At 38.9% G+C, this 22,907-nt stretch overlaps 1 protein-coding gene across 4 annotated transcripts in view; it reads left to right on the plus strand.

The window, feature by feature from the left end:
• CARMIL1 (capping protein regulator and myosin 1 linker 1) overlaps nt 1–22,907 on the plus strand; it is a 326,380-nt gene that overhangs the window by 190,270 nt on the left and 113,203 nt on the right. For all 4 annotated transcript variants that reach the window (XM_087438110.1, XM_014788706.2, XM_004432061.3 and 1 more), the window contains 5 exons: nt 4,063–4,166; nt 6,591–6,668; nt 6,804–6,880; nt 10,411–10,515; nt 15,850–15,919. In XM_087438110.1, coding sequence (XP_087294236.1) covers nt 4,063–4,166; nt 6,591–6,668; nt 6,804–6,880; nt 10,411–10,515; nt 15,850–15,919 — 434 coding nt within the window. The remainder of the gene's footprint in view (nt 1–4,062; nt 4,167–6,590; nt 6,669–6,803; nt 6,881–10,410; nt 10,516–15,849; nt 15,920–22,907) is intronic.

Here is a 22,907-nt window from a genome sequence, read left to right on the forward strand (position 1 = left end):
TCACTGTTGTACCTCAGCAGATCAGTTTTATGAAAACCTTTTCCTGATGATTTTCAATGCATTACGTATTTATGGTAAAGATTTAGAAGATAGTGAAAAGTGTAAATAAGGAAGCAAAAATAAATTGTAATGCCAGTACCAAACCATTACAAGACTTATTGTTAACAATTTGGTGCTCATCCATACTCTTTCCTGTCTGTATATAGTTTATTTATATACTTACCTACAAACACACACATGCATATATGTGATCATACTATGCTTACTATTACCAACTTTTTTCCCCTAAATAGTATATTGTGATCACTATGTCAGTAAACGCATGATCACTTTCAATGGCTACATGATATTCCGGTGTATGGAAAATGGTCCATAATTTATTTGAATAATCTGTTATTGTACATTTAGATGGTTTTTAATTCTTCAATAATGCAGACAATGCTAACGTGAGTTCTATATCTAATTATTGGTCATTTTTAAATTTCTTCTTTAGGATAATTCCTGTAAGTGGAATAGCTAGATCAAAGAGTTTGCATAATTTTTTTAAAGCTTTTTTTGGTATTTATTGTTAAGTTGTTTTCCAAGTATTTTGTACAAATATCTTCACACTCTCACTGGATATTATTCTCCTTTATCGTTTTTTATCAAGCACATAAGCAAAAGTTTTCTGACATTTAAATTTTAGTTTCTTCGGTTGTTGCTTAGGTAACTTTTCCCCCCTTGTTCCTTAGTCATTTGTATTTCTTTTGGAGGAAATTGCCAGTTCTCATCTTTTGTTATTTCTCTATTTACAATGTTGATCTTTTTTCTTAGTTTATGTGAATTCTCTACATATTAAAAATATTAATAATTTATCATGTGCTCCATAGGTCTAACTTTTTTAAGGAGGAGATCTTTTTTTTAAACTTGATTGTATTTATTTACTCATTACTATAAAGCAAATTGTGAGGGATGTGGTGATCGTTTATCCTCCCGAGGGCAAGTTTTGGTTCAGAGGTGCCTCAGTGCTGCCTCTCATGGATGTCCCTGTCCCTCCTGGTGTGATGAGAGTAGAGAAGTGCCACAGGCAAAGCCGGGTTCCTCAGCTCCCTTTTGAGGGGGGACAGCCCCACGTTCCCTCTATCCTTTGCGAATAAAGGTCACCACATTTATCTCTTCCCTTCAATAAAATATGTATTTTGAGAATTAATATTGTCCTATAACATGTGACTCAAAGAATTTTAAGTTGCCCTTCCTAAGATGTATATCTTGAAATGTTGTTTGTTTTTTTTTTTTTTTTAAAAATTGATGTCTTAAAGGCTTTCTTGCAGACTTTCGCATAGGTTCTGAAAGGTTTGCAGATTCAAAATAACTCAGATTAAATTGCAGTTTTAAGTTTTTGCTGAATTTGACTAACATTTATATTTTAGTTCTATGAAAACGTTTATACTCATGGCTCTATAATTCAAGACATTTTTTTTTTTTATTAATCTCCCCATGGCATCCGCATTGTCTCCAAATACCTCTTCTCTTCCTCAGATGTTAGCTACATGATAGTTTTCTGGATTTCTAGTAAATGTCCTGCTGGTTGCCAGATTATGTCAATGCAGGGCCATCTGGTACCACCTTTTTCCAGCTGTAAACACTCCAATAATAAATACAAAGAACGGTCAAAATCACTAGACAGCCAGAATCAAGAATGGCATGCAAGTGTGTGTTTAGTTTAGCTTGTAAGAGCCCTGATTTTTTCTATCCTCTATTTTTGTGATTTCCTGCTGGTAGTGTACTTACTAACACACGCCTCGTGTATGAACGTGTGCTCAGGGTGGGGGAGGAAATCCTTCATTCTGTTTCAGTAGCGTGAAGCTGAGCTGATAACGTGATTCTCTCCTGATTCTCTTCAGATGTTGACCAACTGCCAAGAGCCCTCACTTGTCAAGGAGCTTTTTGCTGTCAAGACTAATTTGACCTAATTTTGGAATTTATTTATTGAGTTTTGTTATACCTCACCAAGGAAATGATTTTACAAATGATTTTTTGATGAGAATCTGGTATTTTCCATATGTTTTAGACTCAATTATTCCATGACAAAATGCATTAATACCATTAATAACAGGACAAACTGAAAGAAGATGATCATTTACACAATTAGAGAAGTTACCTCCAGAAATTAACCTTTTGTCTAGGCCATTGAGGTTCCTTTTATCTAACATAATTAGTGAAATCTCCATCTCCTTCACTGCCAAGCTCTTGTTTCTTACCTTTTTGATAGTACTAACCTCACTGGGTTGTAATTATTGGGCTGTCTGTGCCTCCCACTGGGCTGGCTTTTAGAGGGCAAGGTTGTATTCCCTGGGTCTCAGAAGCCCATGCCTGGTACACAGAAGACTTTCAATAAAGATTTGTTGCATTGAATAAATATTCCTTATGTAGCTGACTTTTCATCCTGCAATTTATTTATTTTCTTTCCTGATGGTCTTTGAACTTTTTGAAGGCAAAGAATGGGTCTTATTTATATATATCTGCCAATCCCCAGCATTTTATAAACATTTTATGAGCACTTAATGAATGTTGAGTTGATAGCCAAGAAATTCTTCCTTGTACTTAAGTAAAATATCTTTCAGGCTACCCCCGTCTCTTTTCTCTACATACTCAAATGCACACTCACTCTTGAGAAATGGCTCAGTAGCCTTTATCTCACACACACACACACACACACACACACACACACACCACACACACACACACGGGGAGTCGGTTCTTTGTAACTCTCCAGAGCTGGAGGATAAGCTAATAATCCCTTCATCAGTACCACACGCCAAACATTCTAAACTTGGAGCAGAGAACTGCCACAGTACGAGGCTGTGCTTCTAACCCTCAGCTCTTTTCTTGGAGTGCCCTCATTGGAAACTGCTGCTGTGACCAGTTCTGGCTCTCACTGGCAGGCCTGATTCTGGTCCCTTATCCCGATGAAGGCTCTGTCCAAGGTGGACAAGAAACCCCCTTTCCTGTTTCTCTTTAGGGTGGTTGGAATATTCAAGAAGAATTTTTACTGAAAAACAAGAAAAAATAATTTATAACAGTATACCCAATTTGGAAGTAGTCATATTTCCAAATATACAGATTGGAACTGTGGACTTTAAATAGAAACATGAAGAGCTTTGCTATATCCCATATCCCTGTTTTCTTAAGAAGAATCATCGGTGATGCTGTATGTATTGACCTCTTTGAATCCCAGTGAGTGACCAGACTCTTCTGGGCTCCTATTTTGTAGTCACTCACTTCCTAGAGCCTCTACTCCCCCATGAAAAGTGGCCTGATGAAAACCCACCCACTGCAAGGCCCTGAATAGCAGGACTGTTTCAATTACTGTTGCCCACGTATCATAGAACATAGCTGTCTCTCCACAGAATAATCTTGCCCTCCTCGTATATTCATTCTTTGTTTTCTGGTGTGGTATTAACAGTTTAGTTCAGTTGACTTTAACTTGAGCCATTTGTGTTATGTATGTACATAGTGAATAGGGTGTCAAAATGATCATTTTTCCTTTTAATTGCTTCTTGCATTGTGTACAGATCATTTTCTCACTCTTGGTAAAATCCATTTCAATCTAAAATTTGCCTTGAGTATACTACCTTAAGTAGAGCAGTGCATTCCTGTATTAACTTCTAGGTACTTTAAATAGCCTAAAGTTTCTGAATTTGCACACCTGCATCATTTCAGTACTGTACACTAAGTCAGGAATCACCTGGCAGGATTAAGAGAAGGGAATAAATGATGTTAGATCACTTGCATCTTTCTAAGATGTCAAAATAAAATCCTGTCCGTCCACCTCAGAAGAAGTGGAGCAAAATGAAGGTGATCCATTTCTTTTCCTGAGTGAGATGACTGTGTCCGTGACTAACCTGTTCTTCCGGAGGGGATGTCAAAATACACAATTATAGAGCTACCTTTTGGGGACGGTGCTTGTGGTTAACCTCAGTCCTGCAATTTGAGGGGACTGCTGGGCCATTTATAGAAACTCACAAACCTAATTTTGTTTCCCAGAGGGGAAATTGAGCCTGGATCTTCTTGTTGTTGCAGGGGTGAATAGCCTTTCTCAGTCACTCAGTGCCAACCCACTGACTGCCACCACCCTTACCCACCTGGACCTCTCAGGGAACGTCCTGCGCGGAGATGACCTCTCGGTAGGTTTTCCTTTCCTTCCTGACGTCTTCAAAGAAGCTGTATTTCATAAGCCTGGAATAATTACAAACGTGGCTGTCTGACTTACTTCCCTGCATCTCCCTTTATCATGACACCTTAAAGTCATTTAGTTATGAGCTTATGAAGTGTTTTAGAGAATAATTCCACAGCCTTCCTTAATTAAATATAGTCTATCACTATAGCGTTTTGTTTTTTGTTTTTTCCCTCCGTTAATGTTGCTGAAGTTTAAATTCTGTTTGGAAATACTTTTTCTGAGGGAATTTTTTTCTTCATTATAAAACATCATTGTACCTGTTAAAATTGCCTGATAAGAAAGGTTGGAAACCTAAAGGGAATTATTTCCTCATTAAATAATATTGTTGGGAAGAATGGTGCTTTTTTTATAGTTTGCGATTGAAAGGCGATGTTGGGATAAACTCTAGTCCTGGTCTGTTCCATGAACACAGAAGGGAGAAGGGAGAATTAGGAGGAAACGGGGGCCACTCTTTAAAATTTGTGTGAAGGCAAAAAGGTTACCCTCAATTATAACAAGATTTTTCACGCAACTGAATTAGTAATAAAAATGTTTGACAGAACTTACTGATACAGTGAGTTAGGTATGATCTCATTGCTAAATGTGGTGAGTGGTCCCCCCTGTGGTCACCATGATAGAATTTAGAGGAAATGCTCCCTTACCAGTAGGGCCTATAGCAAGTGGACATGTTTGAAGGACCTTAATTTGCCTTCCACTGCGTTATGGGGGTGAAGAACACTGTGCAATTATTTCTCATTTCTCTTCTGTTTCACTTTCCATGTAAGGCAGAGAATGTTGCCACAGTCCTTTTGGTAGTTTTTTCCCTCTCCCAAACACTTGAAATCATTTAAATAATACTTGTTTTCTGGTGAGCCATGACGTTTTCAGCACATTTTCCAGTTTTTTGTTGTCACCTTCACTGATGATTCATAAATCTCCTCCCTCCCAAGATGAAACAAACAAGGAGTCCGATGTGAAACCACCAAAACGTTACAGTGACAAACTAGAGGAATAGAGAGACTGAAGACTAAATAATAAGACTCTGCTAAAATAGGGGCACTCAAGATGGCAAAGTAGCCCAGGATTTTTCCCTGTCCAGGAGTGGGTCTTGTCCTAGCTTGCGTCTGGGGAAGGGGAAGTGGAATGATGAGGCTCTGGTGAGGGTGGGCTTCCAGCCCTGGACAGGCTGAGGTATTGGGAGCCATGCAGCAGGTGCAGGGAGCGGCTCACCGGGCCCTGTGCCCGCAGGGAGAGCAGCCTAGCAGGCAGGGCCTGCCTCTTTGGAGAAATGTTGGGCAAGTGGGGTCTTGTCACCATTTGGGGGTGCTTAGAGCTCCCCCAGCTGGTGGCTGGGAGTAAAACCATAGTGCCAGGCAAAGACTGGGAGAAGCTTCGAGATCTTCATGTGAGAGCAAAATTACTTTTCTGAACCAACTTTTCATAATACAATCTGTTCTGTGTATGTGGTCACTCTCAAGTATTTACAGGCTAATCTTTTGCTCTTCTGAATTCTTGGGTGGAGAGGATTTTTCTCAAGCATCACATAGCTAAGCTGCTACACTTAGGAGTCTTTGCCAAGGACTAGGATACTCTCAGTATAAGTTTGTTTGTTTTTGCAAGTATCGGGTGGCATGCAGTAAAGCAAAGGAGAATTTAGCTATTTGCCTGGTGGCAGGAGCTTAGACTCCATTTGTTATTGGTGGACTCAGGGATTGCTACTCACACAGGACAATTCGAGAATAACAGGGAGTTGTTAATTTTATTGTTTTGATGGCCTTGTATGGGGGGTTAGGGGAGATTTTAGGCATTGTGACCCCTGGAAACCTGAAGCGTCATTGCTATATATGAGATTAGAAAGACAAACTAATAGTACTGTCAGGCCCTTTCTTGTTAGATTTTGAAAGTAACTAAAGATAGAAAAATCATTATGTTGGATAGAAGAGGGTATAGCCTGAGACTCTCCTATGGTTCAAATTCAAATTAGAGGTTCCTCAACACTTTCAGAAGTGATTAGCATTTTGATAGAGTGACTGTAATTCAGGTGGTATTTCGATCTCAGCAATTAAAATTAGTTAGCACTGTTCCAAAATTGTATAATAAAAATGGGCTAATCAGGAAAATGAAGGCATGTTGTAATAAAAAGGGGATTTGGTAGCCAAGATTCCTTTTGGCCTTTTTTTTACTTAAACATAATTTTATTTTAAATATTCTTTGGGTTTTTGCTCTCAGGGAAGGTAATGGAATGACAGAAAATTCTGCTAATCCTCTTGGGAAGTGTAGAGAATGATTCTGGGAGGAATCGGGCAACTTCATTTTAAAATATTAGCTTGCATTTTGTGTGTGTGTATGTGTTTCTAGATCCTAATTTTTTGTGTTTGTTTTTTATTTCAAGTACATGTACGGTTTTTTGGCTCAGCCTAATGCCCTTGCTCATCTGGATTTATCCAATACAGAATGTTCCCTGGACATGGTAATATTTTTTTTTATTGCTCTGGGGGTCCCAGCACAGCTATATTGATGGGATACAAGGGGCTTTCTCTCTCATTAAATATTCTCTTAGACCTATAAATATTTGAAAATAAGAGTGGCCTTCTTTCTTTCTCAGGTCTGTGGAGCTCTTCTCCGTGGATGCCTTCAATATTTAACTGTGCTCAATCTCTCCAGAACTGTCTTTTCTTACCGGTATGGATTCATTCCTGCTTTCGTTATCATCTAGGAGTGTCTTTCTCTTAGAAAAAGTTGCAATGATGTGAGAACAGAATGATAAAGGGCAAATGTTGTTCATGGAAGAAGGAGATGGCCTTAAACCATTATCTATGAATATTAAGCCTTGAAAGTTCAAGTTTTTGTTATATCTTTTTTTCACTGCAGGTTAATGTTCTTATCAATAACTCCAGCCTGCCTATGTGAATTATATAATAATGTACTATTTCTCATAACTGGACAGGCACTCTCTCTCTCTCTTTTTTTTTTTGTGAGGAAGATCAGCCCTGAGCTAACATCCATGCCAGTCCTCCTCTTTTTCCTGAGGAAGACCGGCCCTGAGCTAACATCTATTGCCAATCCTCCTCCGTTTTTTTTTTTCCCTTTTTCTCCCCAGAGCCCCAATAGATAGTTGTATGTCATAGTTGCACATCCTTCTAGTTGCTGTATGTGGGATGTGGCCTCAGCATGGCCGGACAAGCGGTGTGTCGGTGCGCGCCCGGGATCCGAACCCCGGCTGCCAGTAGCGGAGCGCACGCACTTAACTGCTAAGCCACGGGGCTGGCCCAGGCACTCTCTCTTAATATAGTAAAAACCCTTTTAGAAACTTCTATGGATGCTTCTCAGTGATGAACTTGGAAGTAAGTATAAACTACCTTTGGGGAGCAGAGAGACTAGTCATCCCAAATGAGTTTTAACTTGTAGACATGGAGAGCCAATCTAAGGACCTCACTTCAACCTTCCTGACTTAAAATTGTTTGCAAAGTAAGGCAGCAGATTAGAAGCAGCAAGTATTCACACAGAGCAGCAATTTAGAACGAAGGGAGAATACAGGCAAATTATGAAAAGTTCATGGGTCATGTAAGATGGAATTCTGGGACCATCTACTGTATTAATACAGTTCAACACTTAGCATTTGTAATTATGACCAAGTCATAAGCAATATTTTAGTCATTATATGCTCTTTAATAACATGGAGAATTGCTTAATATAGAAATATCTCCGTTTTTGGTTAACTTTTTAAAAGTTTTAGGTAATCAAGGGGATAACCCTCACTTATTTGGAAAATTCAGTTATTCAGCATGCTTTATTCTACAATTGTGCCTCTCAAATGAATTGTTCTATATTTTAAAGCACTAATGGTCATTATTTCAACAGTGATGGAAATCTTTACAATAGCAAAAATATGCCACAAATACTTGAATGGAGTAAGATTGGAGAGTGTAAAATCTAGGAGATAAAATGGTGGGGAAAGGTTGAGCGTTTTCTAAAATTCTTTATTCTGAGGGCCTTTGAGGGTATTGAGACCACCCAGTCAGCTCATGTATTTGAAGGCAGCTTATGAAGCCGGGCTTTGGTGGAGCTGTAATTGACTGAGGAACTGAGTTAGATCATATCATAGACTGTAAAGATTTTCATGTAATCAACTCCTTTGAGGTCACAACATTGTGAATTCTGTGATGACTGGTCTTCAGTAGAGCTATTGAGCTTGTGGAGCAGAATTGTGCCAACAAATTGCCTTGCTTCCAAATGAAAGGTTGTCATTAAACCCTTTAATACCCGGTGCCTTACCTAGATATAATCGTAGGAAGCCCTTAGTAATTATATTGAAATTGCTGCATTTACATTGAGTTGTGGATTGTTAGCCAGGCTATTCATACTTTTGTTCACAGATAATTTCACAAGCGTATCAGTCAGGATAGGTCAGGTTGTTCTACAGTAACAAATGGTCCCCCCACCCCAACCCACCACCATCTCCATTTCAGCAACGATTATTTTGTGACATGTCTCTTGTGGGCTGGCCACATCGCCTTCACTCTGGGAGGCAGAGCAGCCTCTATCTAGAACATTGACAGTCGCATAGCAGAGGAAAAAGAATCATGGTAGCGCACGTACTGGCTTGTAAAGCTTCTCTCTGGAAGTCACACACTTCACTTCTGCTCACGTCCCACTGGCCAAAAGGAGTCGTATGGCCAAGTCTGCTGTCAGTGGGGTGACAGAGCATCATCCTCCTTCAGAAAGGGGCATTGAATATTTGGAAACGTTGGAAGAGTTGACACCAAGACAAAGTAACAGGAGGAGAACTATATTCAAAGAATAATTTAACAACATTTGCTCATCAAAAAATGAATAGGAGTGAGGCTGGCCTGGTGGTGCAGCAGTTAAGTGCGTGTGCTCTGCTTCGGCGGCCCGGGATTTGCAGGTTCGGATCCCAGACGTGCACTGACGCACTGCTTGTCAAGCCATGCTGTGGCAGCGTCCCATATAAAGTAGAGGAAGAATGGCACGCATGTTAGCCCAGGGCCGGTCTTCCTTAGCAAAAAAGAGGAGGATTGGCATCGGATGTTAGCTCAGGGCTGATCTTCCTCTCCAAAAAAAATAGGAGTATACAAGCTTATATTGTTCCACCATCTGGAGCCAGAGTTGTTTGCAATGTCTAATATATATTCTATCATAATTCTTTTTTCTCTTAAATTTATTTTTCCATCCTCTTAAATGGAGACTCCGATTGCTTGGACATTTCTTCTCAAATAGGCTGAAATTGTCCTGTTATAAACCTTTTTCAAATATTGTCAAGTTTCCCTGGACCTCTATACATTAAATATTGTTGAATATTATGTGGTCGAGCTATACCACTGGGATGGCCTCTGCCCTGAGATTCTGTGAATCCCTCTACAGGATAGGAATAGTTATCAGTAAATGAGTGTTTACTGTGCATCAAGCTAAATGCCTTACGTATGTGGACTTACTCAGTCCTTCCAACAATCCTATCAGATAGAACAAAACAAGCAAAGCATTCACATTCCGACTTTGACTCTGGAATCTGTTTTTCTTAAACCCTCATAGTGTGGTGTTGACTCTGCCTTGCTGAGCTGTATAATTTGATCCACTAACTTCCCACCGTAATAGCAAGGGGACGTATTTGAAGGTTGTAGCCATTTCCTTTTGGAGTTTTGTCTTTAACTATTCTAGTATTTGGCCTGAAAGGATTAGATTGTGGAATTGGGTATAGGAGCTGAACAGGATATTTGCCATGCAGGCTTCATGCCAGTCAGACTTTCCATGCTGTTCCTCAGCTTGTCATCGGGTCACAATCTTGTTGCATCTGAAATTTCCTGTGTCCGAAGATATTGCCGAATGCAGGTAGCAATCCTTAACGTTCAATGCCACCCAGCGGGAAAGCCCTTTAAATTGATGAGAAATACACGTCTTTGACTTCTTATGGAGTTTCCTGAATATCTAGGTATAGAGACAGTGAGTTCATTGGCTACAAAGAATAGGAATAAAATGCTTTAAGGACTTAATGAGATGTCTTAATTTCTCTTACATCATTCCTTTAATTGTATTAATTTATTTAGCTTTCAGACATTTTGTTTCTTTTTACCTTTAAATTTCTACTGAAAATGTAACTGATTCATGGATTATCTCACAGTGAATAACTGGAAAGTTTTGCCAGTCTGGAAGTGGGGCAGTAACTGCTGGTGTGACTTGCCTGTTTTGTTTTGCAGGAAAGGAAAAGAAGTCCCCCCGTCTTTCAAGCAGTTTTTCAGTAGTTCTCTGGCTCTGATGCAGATCAACCTTTCAGGCACAAAACTGTCTCCTGAGCCCTTAAAGTGAGTGGTCAATTCCTTTGCTCCAGAGCTTTGAAAGTTCAGTTTGTTGTTATGAGTGTGCTGGAGGGAAGGGAAGAAGACGCGTAATCCCAAAACAGACAAGGCAGATGAAAATGCCTTTTTACTTTGAGGCTCAAAAGGAGATCAAATTCTTTTTGAGTACCTTGTGCACTATTGATATTATTGCATCTTCTATGAAAAACAAAAGTTTTTCTTTGGTTTGTGACCTTGCCAGTAGTCACTCATCTTCTATAAAAGTTGTGCTCCTGGTGGGTACCATTGTCTTTATATTAATCTCTGTTCAGTTAGGTATATTTGTGTGTGTGTGTTTTAATCAATATTTATTCTAAATATTTCTACTAACAGTAATAATCAAACTCTATACACATAGGTGTATGCTACAGAATCCGTCTTTATTTTTTTATTTTTTGTGAGGAGGACCAGCCCTGAGCTAACATCCAATGCCAATCCTCCTCTTTTTTTGCTGAGGAAGACTGGCCCTGGGCTAACATCCATGCCCATCTTCCTCCACTTTGTATGGGACGCCGCCACAGCATGGCTTAACAAGCGGTGCGTCAGTGCACACCCGGGATCCGAACCGGCGAACCCCGGGCCGCCACAGCGGAATGTGTGCACTTAACCGCTTGCGCCACCGGGCCGGCCCCCAGAATCTGTCTTTAGGTGCTTTGGTTTCTGAATTATCCAGGTCAATATAGGTTATCTGTTTGATAATTTTACTTGGCAGCCAACTTGTTATGGTTAATATCCCTAATGTAGGTGTGGTGGTGAAGTTCAACTTTTTAGCTAAATTAAAATTTGAGAATAATTTATCATTGAAATTGATAGTGAATTATCATTGAAATTGAAATAGTGAATTTCTGTTCACTATTGCCAGAAATAATAAAAATTCAGTCTACACAGGCTATAGAATCACATTTTCTTTGAGTCTAAAGAACATATTTTCAAGTAGTTATGAATATGTACGTTGTCAGATATGCTCAAATGTATGCACAGATTTCTCCTTTCCCCAGCTAACATGTAAATCAGCATTTAATTTTTCTTTTGTAATTTGTGTGAAATGTTAAAATCAATGTCTGCTGTTCATTTTACTAGAAAATTAATCTTTATCTAATTTGTAAATTGCCTTTTCTTTTTCTTTGAGAGAGATGTGAAGTTCTTGATTACAGTATTTCACATAGTACCATATGACTAAAACAAGGGATGCCTTTAAGAACAGTAAATCCAGTCAAGTGCTAAAAAAAAATCTGACATTATAGTGGGCTTTTTTTTTTTTTAAAGAAACATTGAATTTGTATATTAGAGGTCTCTAAATGTAGCAGCTGTAAATAGTAAAAGCTTCATGATTAGGCTATTTGTATGGATATTAGTAAAGCTATCAGAATCAATATTCTAAAGAGACTCCATTATAATTTAATCACACTCATTGACTCATTCATTCATTCAGCTACATTGAGCATCTACAATGTGCCAGATAACCATGAGGGCACTGAGTAGAAAGCAAAACCAGAATTGATCCTTGCCCTCATAGTGTATCAGTGGGAGGTTAGCATGTTTAAAATAATTTTATTGATAGGTACACGGTATTCTAATTCTTTCAATGTTGTTGATCCCCGTAAAATATCGAGTGGCTCTTTGTTGGTTAGCGTAACTGATTTTATAGAATAGTCTACACCACAACAACATTGGATTTACTATACTTTATGATAGATATAAACTTATTTAAGTGTTCTACTTCAGTTATTTTGTGTTAAATCTTGTGACGTGTTGTTATTTATGTGAATGTTTAGTCTCTTCAGGTCTGTGTTTTATTCAGCAAAAATGTTACTGTGAGGCAAAAGACTTCATGGCTGAAGATTCTGTAAACAAAATTCCATATGTACATTTGTGTAATACTGTAATTTGAAAAGTTGTAACAGAACTGAGGTGCTCGGGTTTGCCTGTGTGGGAGTGGGGATGGAAGGGAACTTGCAAAGCACTACCCTAAGCTAGACACCGAACTGGGTACTTATATAGAGACTGTCATCTGCAGTGTTGACAACAGTTGTGGGAGGGAGGGTATCATTATCTCTTTTTCACAGCTGTGGACTTTGAGGCTCAGAGAAGCTAAGTAATTTGTCAGAACTCACTGTCGCAGGCTGGGCTTCCTGGGAAGCAGACTTAGAGATGGAGATTAGCATGTAGGGTATTTATTGGGAAGTGCTCCTGGAATCCCACCTGTGGAGGAGGAGGTGGGAAGAAAGCAGGATGGGACTGAGGGGATGTTGAAGTGAGAGACCTTTGTAATGAAGGCCTCTGCCCACCCCATGGGAACTATGTTGCTGTATTGGCCCTTCACAGAGTTGTCCTGAGTTGGGATGAGGAGGCTGGGCCTTTATATCCCTATGTTGATTGGTCCTTGGATATAGGCTGCCCTTGGAAGGAGACATGACCTTGGGCAAAGTGCTTTTCTTCAGCAGAGGCAGTCCCCAGAGAGGACTGACAGCTGAGGGGGTTCAGGGAGGCACATAGCAGTGTCCACTGCTGTCAGCCAGCTGACACTGGCTCAGTTCTGTTCCTAACCCCACACCTCGCTTCACTGCACAGGGGGTGGGCATGGGGAGACCTTTGTTTCCTAAAGCGTTGGGGATGAGTAGCCTTAAGAGAATAAGTTAAAGAAATGCAACTTCTTTTGAGAGTCACAGTTTAAGTTTGGATATAACAATATTTTGCAGAAGTTTCCCTCTTAATTTGGGGTTCTTCAAAAGCAGTACGGAGAATATAACTGCTTACTTCATAGTTATGTTTTTCCTTGGAGGCTGTTTTAGTCCATGTTAAAGTATTTCAAGAGGCTTTGAAGAACATGGTGCCACCGTTCCTTGGTGTTTCCTAAAATCTCCACAATAGTGCGGTTCATGTGTGCCCCAAAGATGCTCCTTGCTCCAGTGTCACTCAGAGTGGTTCGCAATTTCCTGTTTACTGCTCGTTCTTGTCCTTTCGCTTTCTCTTCCCCTTGTCCCTTCTTCTCTGTGTCCTCCTTCCCTCCCTGCCACGTAGCACCTTTTCTCTCCAACCCCACATCCCTGGCCAAGTATTTTTTTTTGGTGAGGAAGATCTGCCCTGAGCTAACATCTACCAATCCTCCTCTTTTTGCTGAGGAAGACTGGCCCTGAGGTAACATCCGTGCCCATCTTCCTCCACTTTATATGGGATGCTGCCACAGCATGGCTTGACAAGAGGTGCGTCGGTGTGTGCCCAGGATCTGAACCGGCGAACCCTGGGCCGCTGCAGTGGAGTGCGCACACTTAACCGCTTGCACCACCGGGCAGGGCCCTTGGCCAAGTATTTTTAATAAACCTATTAAATGTGATATTCCAAAATTATAACTAGCATCTTGTATTTTCCCCACATAGAGCTGAGAAATTAAATACAAATTCTTCTCTTAACCAATTTTGCACTAATGATTGAGGATCAAGAGGATGATTGTTAAGGCAGTTTTTCCATCACTGGGTTAAAAGAAATAACATATCTTGCTATAGAGTTTTCCCCCGGTGCCTGGTATGCTTTATTGTAGTTTTCTGCTTTGTTTTATTTTACTAAGGACAGTTTCTGTGGGTTACTTATATTGTCTCATGAGTCTTTACCTCTTAATCATTAACCTTCTATGGTTAAATATCAGAAAGCGCACCATTTGTTTCCTTGGCCTTAATCTACAAGTCAGAAAAGTAGGAAACGTTTTCCTTCCATCTAAGCTTTATAAAAATACAATGTTAAATACGTAGCTAAGTCCTAGAAACTCAGCATATATTAGAAATAAAAGGAACCTCTTTGGTAATGTCCTGACTCTCCCATTTTGCTGATGGGAACCTGAGGCACAGAGAGAAAAAGAGATATGCTTAGGACCACCCGACTGTTAGTAAGAGCCAGGACCTCAGGACTGGCTTTTTGGTTCTCAGTCTCAATCAAGTGATTTCAGCAGCTCATTACTCCCCCCAAGAAAGAAAGGGAAAAAGTACTTTTTAGGAAAAGAGAAGCAATTTATTAAGTAATTGAGCAGAAGCGTATACACAGATGAGATGTGCCCAGCCTTTGTCATAGGGCAGTGTTTTGGAAGAAGGGACTAGGGAGCTAAATTAAAGGCATGAGGAGCAAGGCACTCCGTTCCAGCTTTTTTCCCGACAGGGGTTGTTTGCATAGCTGGAAGCAGCCAAGCTCTCGTGCTGCGCGCCCACTGCTGGGGTTCTCTCCCGGGAGATGGGGCCAGAGAATCACTGGAAGGGGAAAATCTCAGAGACTTTGCCATGAAATAATTCCCTATCTTCCTGCCTCACCCTTACCCTGGGGTATTTTTGGAGTATGCTATGTGGAGGTCCTTTTCCGGGGCACATTGAGAACAGGTAGTCACCCCTAGGTAGCAAATGCCGTGGTTCCACTCTCTAGTGCTTACTACTGTCTGCCTTGTATTATAGTTAGTTGCACACATACTTGTTCCCTTTGCTTGAGAGCGGGAGCACGCTTGTGCTTATCTTCATATTCCTCACAGGGCCTAGTTGAGGGCCTTTTGTCCTCTCAGTGTAATTTAATGGATGTGTGTACGTGTGTGAAACTTTTGTTTCAAGCCTGCTCGATGATGTTGGGTTTTATAGGACTGACTCGGGAAAGTAGAATCAATTCATTCCCTTATGAGATCCCAGTGATTAGTCCAGTCTCCTTAATATGCTGATAAGTACATTCCTTTTCAGAGCCGTGATGTGGTTTGCCAGATAGGCAGGATCCTGGACTCAAACTCAAGACTTGTGTCTTATCTCCAGTGCCTTTACACCCTTACCCATCCCCACTCGGTAGATCCTTCAGTAAACCCATCTAGATAGAATTTCGTGTGCTGGAATACTGTGGAACCTGACTTCCTCGCTAACGTAGTCCTTAGGGAAAACCATCTTTACTTCGCTACTATAATAACAATTGCCTAATAATATTCTAAACATTATTAAAGGTGTTCTCAAACAGATGCAGGTGGGAATTGATCTATGATGAACACAATTTAATTTCAGTGTGCAATTAGGTGTACTGTTAGTTTATTTGCATAGGAATAGCAATCCTGTTGGGTTTTGCATTTATGATAGATCTGCTCCATGTCAGACAGAAGAATGTGTGGTGTCATTTTTTTCACTGCTGTTGGGAGGCAGAAATGCAGTTGGCATTTAAAAAAGTGAGATGGTGCTTGACCTGTGGTTCAAGAAAAAGGCATTCTTTTTTCTCTGAGCTTTATTCAGTGTGCTTACAAATTTTTAGCGTGATGTGTGGAGTTTGTGTCTAATGTATGTTTCCTCCCCTCAGAGCGCTGTTGTTGGGCCTGGCTTGTAATCACAACTTGAAAGGGGTTTCTCTTGATCTCAGCAACTGTGAGGTAAGAACACCTTTTAAGACTGTATCCTAGAATAGAAAATAGCCTGAAAATTGCTTTGTCTTTTTCCTGGAAAAAGTAGGCTACTGTGATTCTCCAGAGGCTTTAAATGAAGCAGAAAAACACACATTATAGAAGTTTCTGATGTTCTGTATTTTGCGAGTTTTATCTACAGACAGCCACGGAACACCATTTAGAAAGCATTCAAGTGTGTGGTTTTATTTCTTTCTTTATTTTTTTTATTGTGGTAACATTGGTTTACAACATTATATAAATTTCAGGTGTACATCCTTATATTTCTCAAGTGTGTTTTTAATGACTTTTTTCCCCCCTTCTTGGTGCCGATTGCTTAAATATTCTATGATGAAGCCTTAAGATATAAAGTCATCAACTAGCTTTACTGTCATGAGAAGTATACCGTACAGCATTCCTTGCAAGGGACAAGTGTGTGTAACCTAACTTGGATTTAGAGGGTATGAAAGGGAATGGCTGTCTTGTCATTAATTTTACTTTTTAATATCTTGATTTAAAACAGAAAAATTAAGATGCTTCTCAAAATTATAGCAATTCTAAACACTTCTTATCAATGAACACAGAGAAGAATTGAGACTAAAAGCCTCTACATTTGTAAGAAAATACCCAGGTACAAACCACCCAGTCTCTTCGGAGCCTGACTTTACCCAACATGTCAAACTTGGTGTCTTCTTCTCAGGGCCAGAGGTGGAAGTCTCTTCATTCCTATTCCTGGGCCTTTATGCCCGATGTTCTCTCTTCCTGGCATACTCTCACCATGTCCCTCTTCTTCTCTAAGGCCTTGCTCTCTTCAAGGATCTAGCTCAGGTCAAGTCTCCTCCATACCTGCATCAGACTCTCAGGGTTTGATCCAAGTTTGCAATCCTGGATGGATTAGTTGATATTGCTAAATCTCAATTTTTGCATCTACAAAAAGGAGACAATATTAGTGCCTCTGCCAATATTAGTGCCATAACCTTGTTATGAAATTTAGAGGAGCTCTTGTTTGACAAGTGCTGCTGAGAGTGTCTGGTACATATAAAGGTTGTTTATCTGTCCATCTGTCAAATTTCTTCCCTGACTGCTTCAGGCCTTTACGATCTTGTCCTTTTGTAATTGTCTAGTGCTTAGTGATGGTGACATGCACTTGGTCACTGGACCACATAGTGCCTTGCACAATTGTTAAATTGGCTCCTGTGTGCTTTCCCAGCTAGGCTGTAGCTTTCTGGAGGGCAGTATTTGTGTCTTACTTTGTTTTGTGTTTCCCTTAGCTCCTAACAAAATGCCAGGCTCCAAGCCAACACTAAATATTGAAGATTAACGCTTTACCTCTCTGAAAATTTTGGAAACTGACAAGTCTGAAATCGTACCATAAAAATTGTTAGCGCAGGATTTTTAAAATTAATTTTGAGCTGGGGTGAACACCAACTGTGTGTGAGTTCCTAGTCTTTTTGTTTGGGAAAAAAGATCCTATAAACCTAATTGTGAAATTTTCATGTGAAAATCAATGCTTTTTTATTTATAGACTATAAAACAGAAACCAACTCTGGCAATATGAATTAGTTATTTATTTACCAGCACTTTCTTGAGGGACCATGCCGATAATAAAAACTTTTTTTTATGAGAGGAGGAATAAGAAGAATGGGATTGGAAGGGCTATTCTATCAAAAAAAAGGAGGTTGGTATAAACTTGAGTGCTCTATTAGATCAAACTTCTGAATTAGCAATGACCTATATGTGGTTTTACTATCCTGATTAAATATCATGACTACTACCAATATAACATCTTTCATTTAGTTCTGTGATCAAAACTGGAATGGACATAAGTGATCCTCTGGTTCCTATTCATATAGTTGAGGAAACTGAGGTTTAAAGAAGCTGAAATAATCCAATGGCAGAGCCATAATGAAAGTATGCTCTCCTGATCGTTGTTGATAATACTGGTAATTATTAGATATTAAGTATGATTAGACGTTTTCTTCTCAAATAAGTTGATGGGGTCATGTGCCCAAGGAACACTGTGTTATATTGCTATGAAGCTTGTTCTTTCAACTCCTTTGGGATCCTATTGGGAATAACTTCCAACGACAGTTATATTAGGTGAAGCGTATGAAACTGACATTGTTGTCGGTCAAAAATGGCAGACTGTTGGCAATTTCATATGGTTCTGCTGAACAGCTAGTAAACTTTTTCCTTTATAATTTTTTGTTAATAAGATAGGAATTCAGATCAAATGATTGCTCTCTGATGTTGGTATTGACTATTAGTATGACTTCATTTTGGCCATTCGTTTATGGATTATATGATAAGATGATACTGTCGAGATGGGGAACCCTTTTTTTAAATTTAATTTAATTTTTATTTTTTTAATAATTTTATTTATTTTTATTTTTTTTTCCCCCAAAGCCCCAGTAGATAGCTGTATGTCATCGTTGCACATCCTTCTAGTTTTTGTATGTGGGACGCGGCTTCAGCATGGCCGGAGAGGCGGTGCGTGGGTGCGAGCCCAGGATCCGAACCTGGGCCGCCAGCAGTGGAGCGCGTGCACTTAACCACTAAGCCACGGGGCCGGCCTGAGATGGGGAACCCTTAAGCTATCTTAGTACCCTGTTCTCTTACCATCTTATAGCTTGAATCACAGTACTGGTGACCACATTTATAAAGTCACATGTTATATTGCTGCTTATGAAAATTGGTGAAACACAAAATTATTTTTCTAGACTAACGTGTCTTGTCACATTTTGTTTCCACCTGTTTTTTCTTAGGGCTAGATGTCCAAATTTAACTAGGTTCCACTTTGCTCATCTCTATGATATAGTAAACCTTTCTCCTAAAAGGTATTTGGGGTTATGATATTATCCATATAGAATGCTTGGCACTTTGAGTATTAACTGCTGTTCTTTAATCATTCCATACTTCAGAGTTTATGTAATCCTCTTAGAAAAAAGCTTTCACTAACTTAGAAGTTTAAAATTATGCATATGTATATTTTTTTCTGTTATTTCTCTATGTAGCCACGGTAGTAGACATAATGTTCTCTACTCATACCATGCCAGTCAAAATCATGGAAGAATTTAGGACTTAACCTCCTCTGATGATCAGTTAAATTCCCCACCTGTGGTGGTGGGGAGTCAAACTTCTCCCTGACACCAATAATCATCTTGGAAAATCATTTCCACAGGGATGACTTACTCAAGATGAGGGGCTGACAGACCCGAAAGGAGTCAAATGTCTGAGGCATAATAGTGGGCAGTTTCTGATGTGGGCACTGGATGAGTTCAGCACGTCCTACAGATGCCTCTATTACACGGTCTACCCAGGCCATGGAAGCGAGGGACCAATGTGAAATACCTTTTGAAGTCTTTTTATATTTATAAATAGATAATTTTATTGTAAAACAACTACTGTCCACTGATTAATTTTAAAATAAAAGTTTTTATGGGTGTTATGGAAAGTAAATGATCATCATCTAAGATGGTGGTTGAGTTTATTGAGAAAACAGAGGAAGGTAACCTTGACGTTGGAATTGAAAATCTAGATGGGAAGCTTAGAATAACTCTAGATGGGAAGCTTAGAATAACTTTGCTTAAGCAAATTATTTTTGTTTCCACCATATGCTAGTTCCTTTGCTCTTCGTTCTCACCTTTCCTGGTGAGTTGTCCTTGTAGTATTTTGGGGTATTTCTGTATTCCCCTGAAAGAGGCATTTCACATACATCAGTTTGAATGAGAGAGGAGATTTAACACCTCATGCTATTAAAAAACTGTACCTTGCAGGTATATAAATTATGGAGTTGCTTTCCTACAACACAAACACCATTGTTATTTGGAAACTTAAATCCAGAATACGGGGCTGTATTCTTTTGGATCTGTGAGGGCTAAGCTAAGAGGTACTGAAATTAACCTTAAATTTACAAATAAGTTAGAGAAAAAACTTTTGTGTTCCTTAAGATGTTTCATATTAATTATGTTAGCATTTATTTTTCTTTCCCTTGGTCTTGTAGTACCAAAAAGGAGTAATTTTTTTCCGTGAAAACATGACTCAGAGTAGTCATGGGAGGCAAAAGGGTGACATAGCAAAGAGTGGGCATTTGGGAATCAAAAAGGCCCCCTTTGAAACCTGGCTCAGCCACTTGGCTTGTCAAGTGACTTACCTTCTTTTTTTTTTTTTTTTAAGATTTTATTTATTTATTTTTTCCCCCAAAGCCCCAGTAGATAGTTGTATGTCATAGCTGCACATCCTTCTAGTTGCTGTATGTGAGACGCGGCCTCAGCATGGCCGGAGAAGCGGTGCGTCGGTGTGCGCCTGGGATCCGAACCCGGGCTGCCAGCAGCGGAGCGCGCGCACTTAACCACTAAGCCACAGGGCCGGCCCAATGACTTCCCCTTCTTTCAGCCTTTGTTTCTAACCCACGGAATGGGATTATAATAGTTTGTGGGGATAGTACTGGGCACAATGCTGAGCCTAGCACATGGGAGCCCTTATTTGGAGGAGGAAGAGGATTACTATATAGGAGCCTTATTTTGAATCTTAGAAATTACTACATAGGTTGGTATTGCCATTCTAAAAATTTTTGTTTAAAAGCTTTAAAATATTCTCTCTATACTAAAACGTTTTTTGGAATTGCCTTCAAAGCTATTTTAAATCTTTCAAGAAGAATTATTCTCATCAATTTATAGTCACACTTGATTTTTGACACAAAATGCTATTATCTTCTCTGGCCAGACTTGCCTCTGAAAGGCCGGTGGTTGATCCTAATTCACTCTCAAAGGGTAAGGACTTAGTATCTGTGCAGATGTTCAAAGAAATGTGTGTGTTCCATTGCCCTCAAGGTTAGTTCTAGAAGAAGAGTTTCAAGACTGTTTTATGTTATGGTAGTGATGGCATTCGTATGTATTCTCCTCATGTGCTCATCTACCTGAGAGGAGGCAGTGGATCTATGCATTCTGGCCTGTTTTTAAAAATCTTATTGCTTCATAGTCTTAGTTTAAGAGAAGGCTAGAGAAGTGCTAAAACTGAATTCTTCAAGCTTAATCTCCTTCCAAGTGAGAGAGAAAAATTTCTGATACTGCAGAGAAGGTGCAAAGGCTAATTATAGCTGAGGATTGGTTGAAGGTCTGGATGTGGGAGTTAGTTCTTTTAAGGGGAAATGTTCCTGCACATGATTCCATGATTCGTTGCAAAGTGCTTTGATGATGAGTAGAAAAAGAGCACCAGATATTAAAATGTGTAATGATGCATGTGTATGTGTATGCATTTAAATGTGTATGCAGCAAGTGAATAGAAACTTGTGAGGCAATTCATTCAGTTTGATAGTCATTCAACCAGTTTTGAGGTGAGAAGGCAGGTTTGCTCTGTGTGTTGGGCATCATTGCTGTTCCCTTCATGTATCACTTTCCTGTTAGGCTGGGTATGGAATGCAAGACGGAAACTGTTTCCCCACAGGAAGCATATACGAAGCAATATAATATCTGCAACTATTGAACCTTGGAAATGACTGTATTTGTATATATTTTTCTTAGATCTTCTTAAGAAAAATGTATTTTTCTTAAATTGCCTTTTGGCATCAAACACTGCTAGCAAGAGGACATTTTCAGCTGGATCGTGTCAAACCATTTTTTGTCCTTGGAGAAACCTACAATATTCACAGTTTTGTGTGAGAAAATTTCTCAGAATAAAAACTGTTTTTTTAAAAATTAAAATTGGAACCCCAATAGAAGAAAAGTGATAATTTGAAGGGTTATTTTATACTTAAACTTGTAATATTTGCCACATCTTTTTAAATGGCAAATGATCTTGAGGAAGGAAAATAGATTATTAAAAGTTCTGTCTAGATTTCAGTGTCTTAGCTTCTCTTGTCCCCATTATGGATATTTGAATGTTAAATATAACTATTCTCTTAGAACGTGAGTAACATCCTCCTTAAATGAGAGGATACTTCTCTCTTAGAGGAAATGTGATTTTATTTTTAACATTCAAAAAGTATTCAGTGATTCAGTTGCATTTACTCCTCTTTGATCTTGCTTTCTTTTAAATAATGCTAGTGTGTGTGATCCAAATGAGGGTAATTTAAAAACCAGTTTTACATGCACACATGCAGACACAGCCTCTAATTATGCAAATTCATTTAAAAGGATTTTCATTTACAATAATGGAAAAGCTTTTACTGTTTTAGGAAAGCTTTATCTTTTGGGGAATTTTAGGCTTCTAATAACCTATGAATTCAATCGAATGTTCTTGGTAACTGAAGATCAGTTATTTTCTTATTTAAATTTTTGATTTTTGTTTTGGGAACAAATTTTAGTTGGAAGTGTTTTTTCTGACTCTTTGCTTTTTTACATTGGGTATTGATAGAAACTTTAGCTTCTCTATTCTTAGTCTGGTTACTGCTGATAATGTTTTTTGTTTTTTCTCCTTGGGCTTTCCTTAGCTTGGCCATTGTGTAAGTACTTTATGAATCAATAAATTAGCATATGTTGATATATTTGATTATTTTTTAACAATTGAAAAATGTTAGTTTTATGGTATATGCTATAAATATATTTATAATATATAATATATATATAATATAATCAAGAGTATTTATAAAATAAACAGAATTGAGCACTTAAATGTCACCTATATTTTCCATATCCATAAATGGAATATTTTTACTGTACTTTATAATAGAAAGTACAAATTTTCTTGTAGAAATTTTAGTTTTCAACAGAGAAATCACTAACAGCAAATAATGAAATTGTCAAGACTTGTGCACTTATGTTTATCTTCTCAAAAGCATAATTTTTGTCATGCTCTGAAAATCAGATTATTTCCTTGGAGTGTTTGCCTAAATCATTTCTTGCCGTAACTTTGATGCAGTCACATGCACATTCACTTCTTCGCCTTGTAACAAGCTGTGATCTGGAGCAGTGCTTCTCAAAACTATTTGTGGTGAAGAACCTGCTTTTTCTTTTAATTTCTAATCTGTCATAAACCAATA

Source organism: Ceratotherium simum, chromosome 13 (genome assembly GCF_057802395.1).
Source record: "Ceratotherium simum simum isolate JZ-2026a chromosome 13, ASM5780239v1, whole genome shotgun sequence".
Taxonomy (NCBI): Eukaryota; Metazoa; Chordata; class Mammalia; order Perissodactyla; family Rhinocerotidae; genus Ceratotherium; species Ceratotherium simum.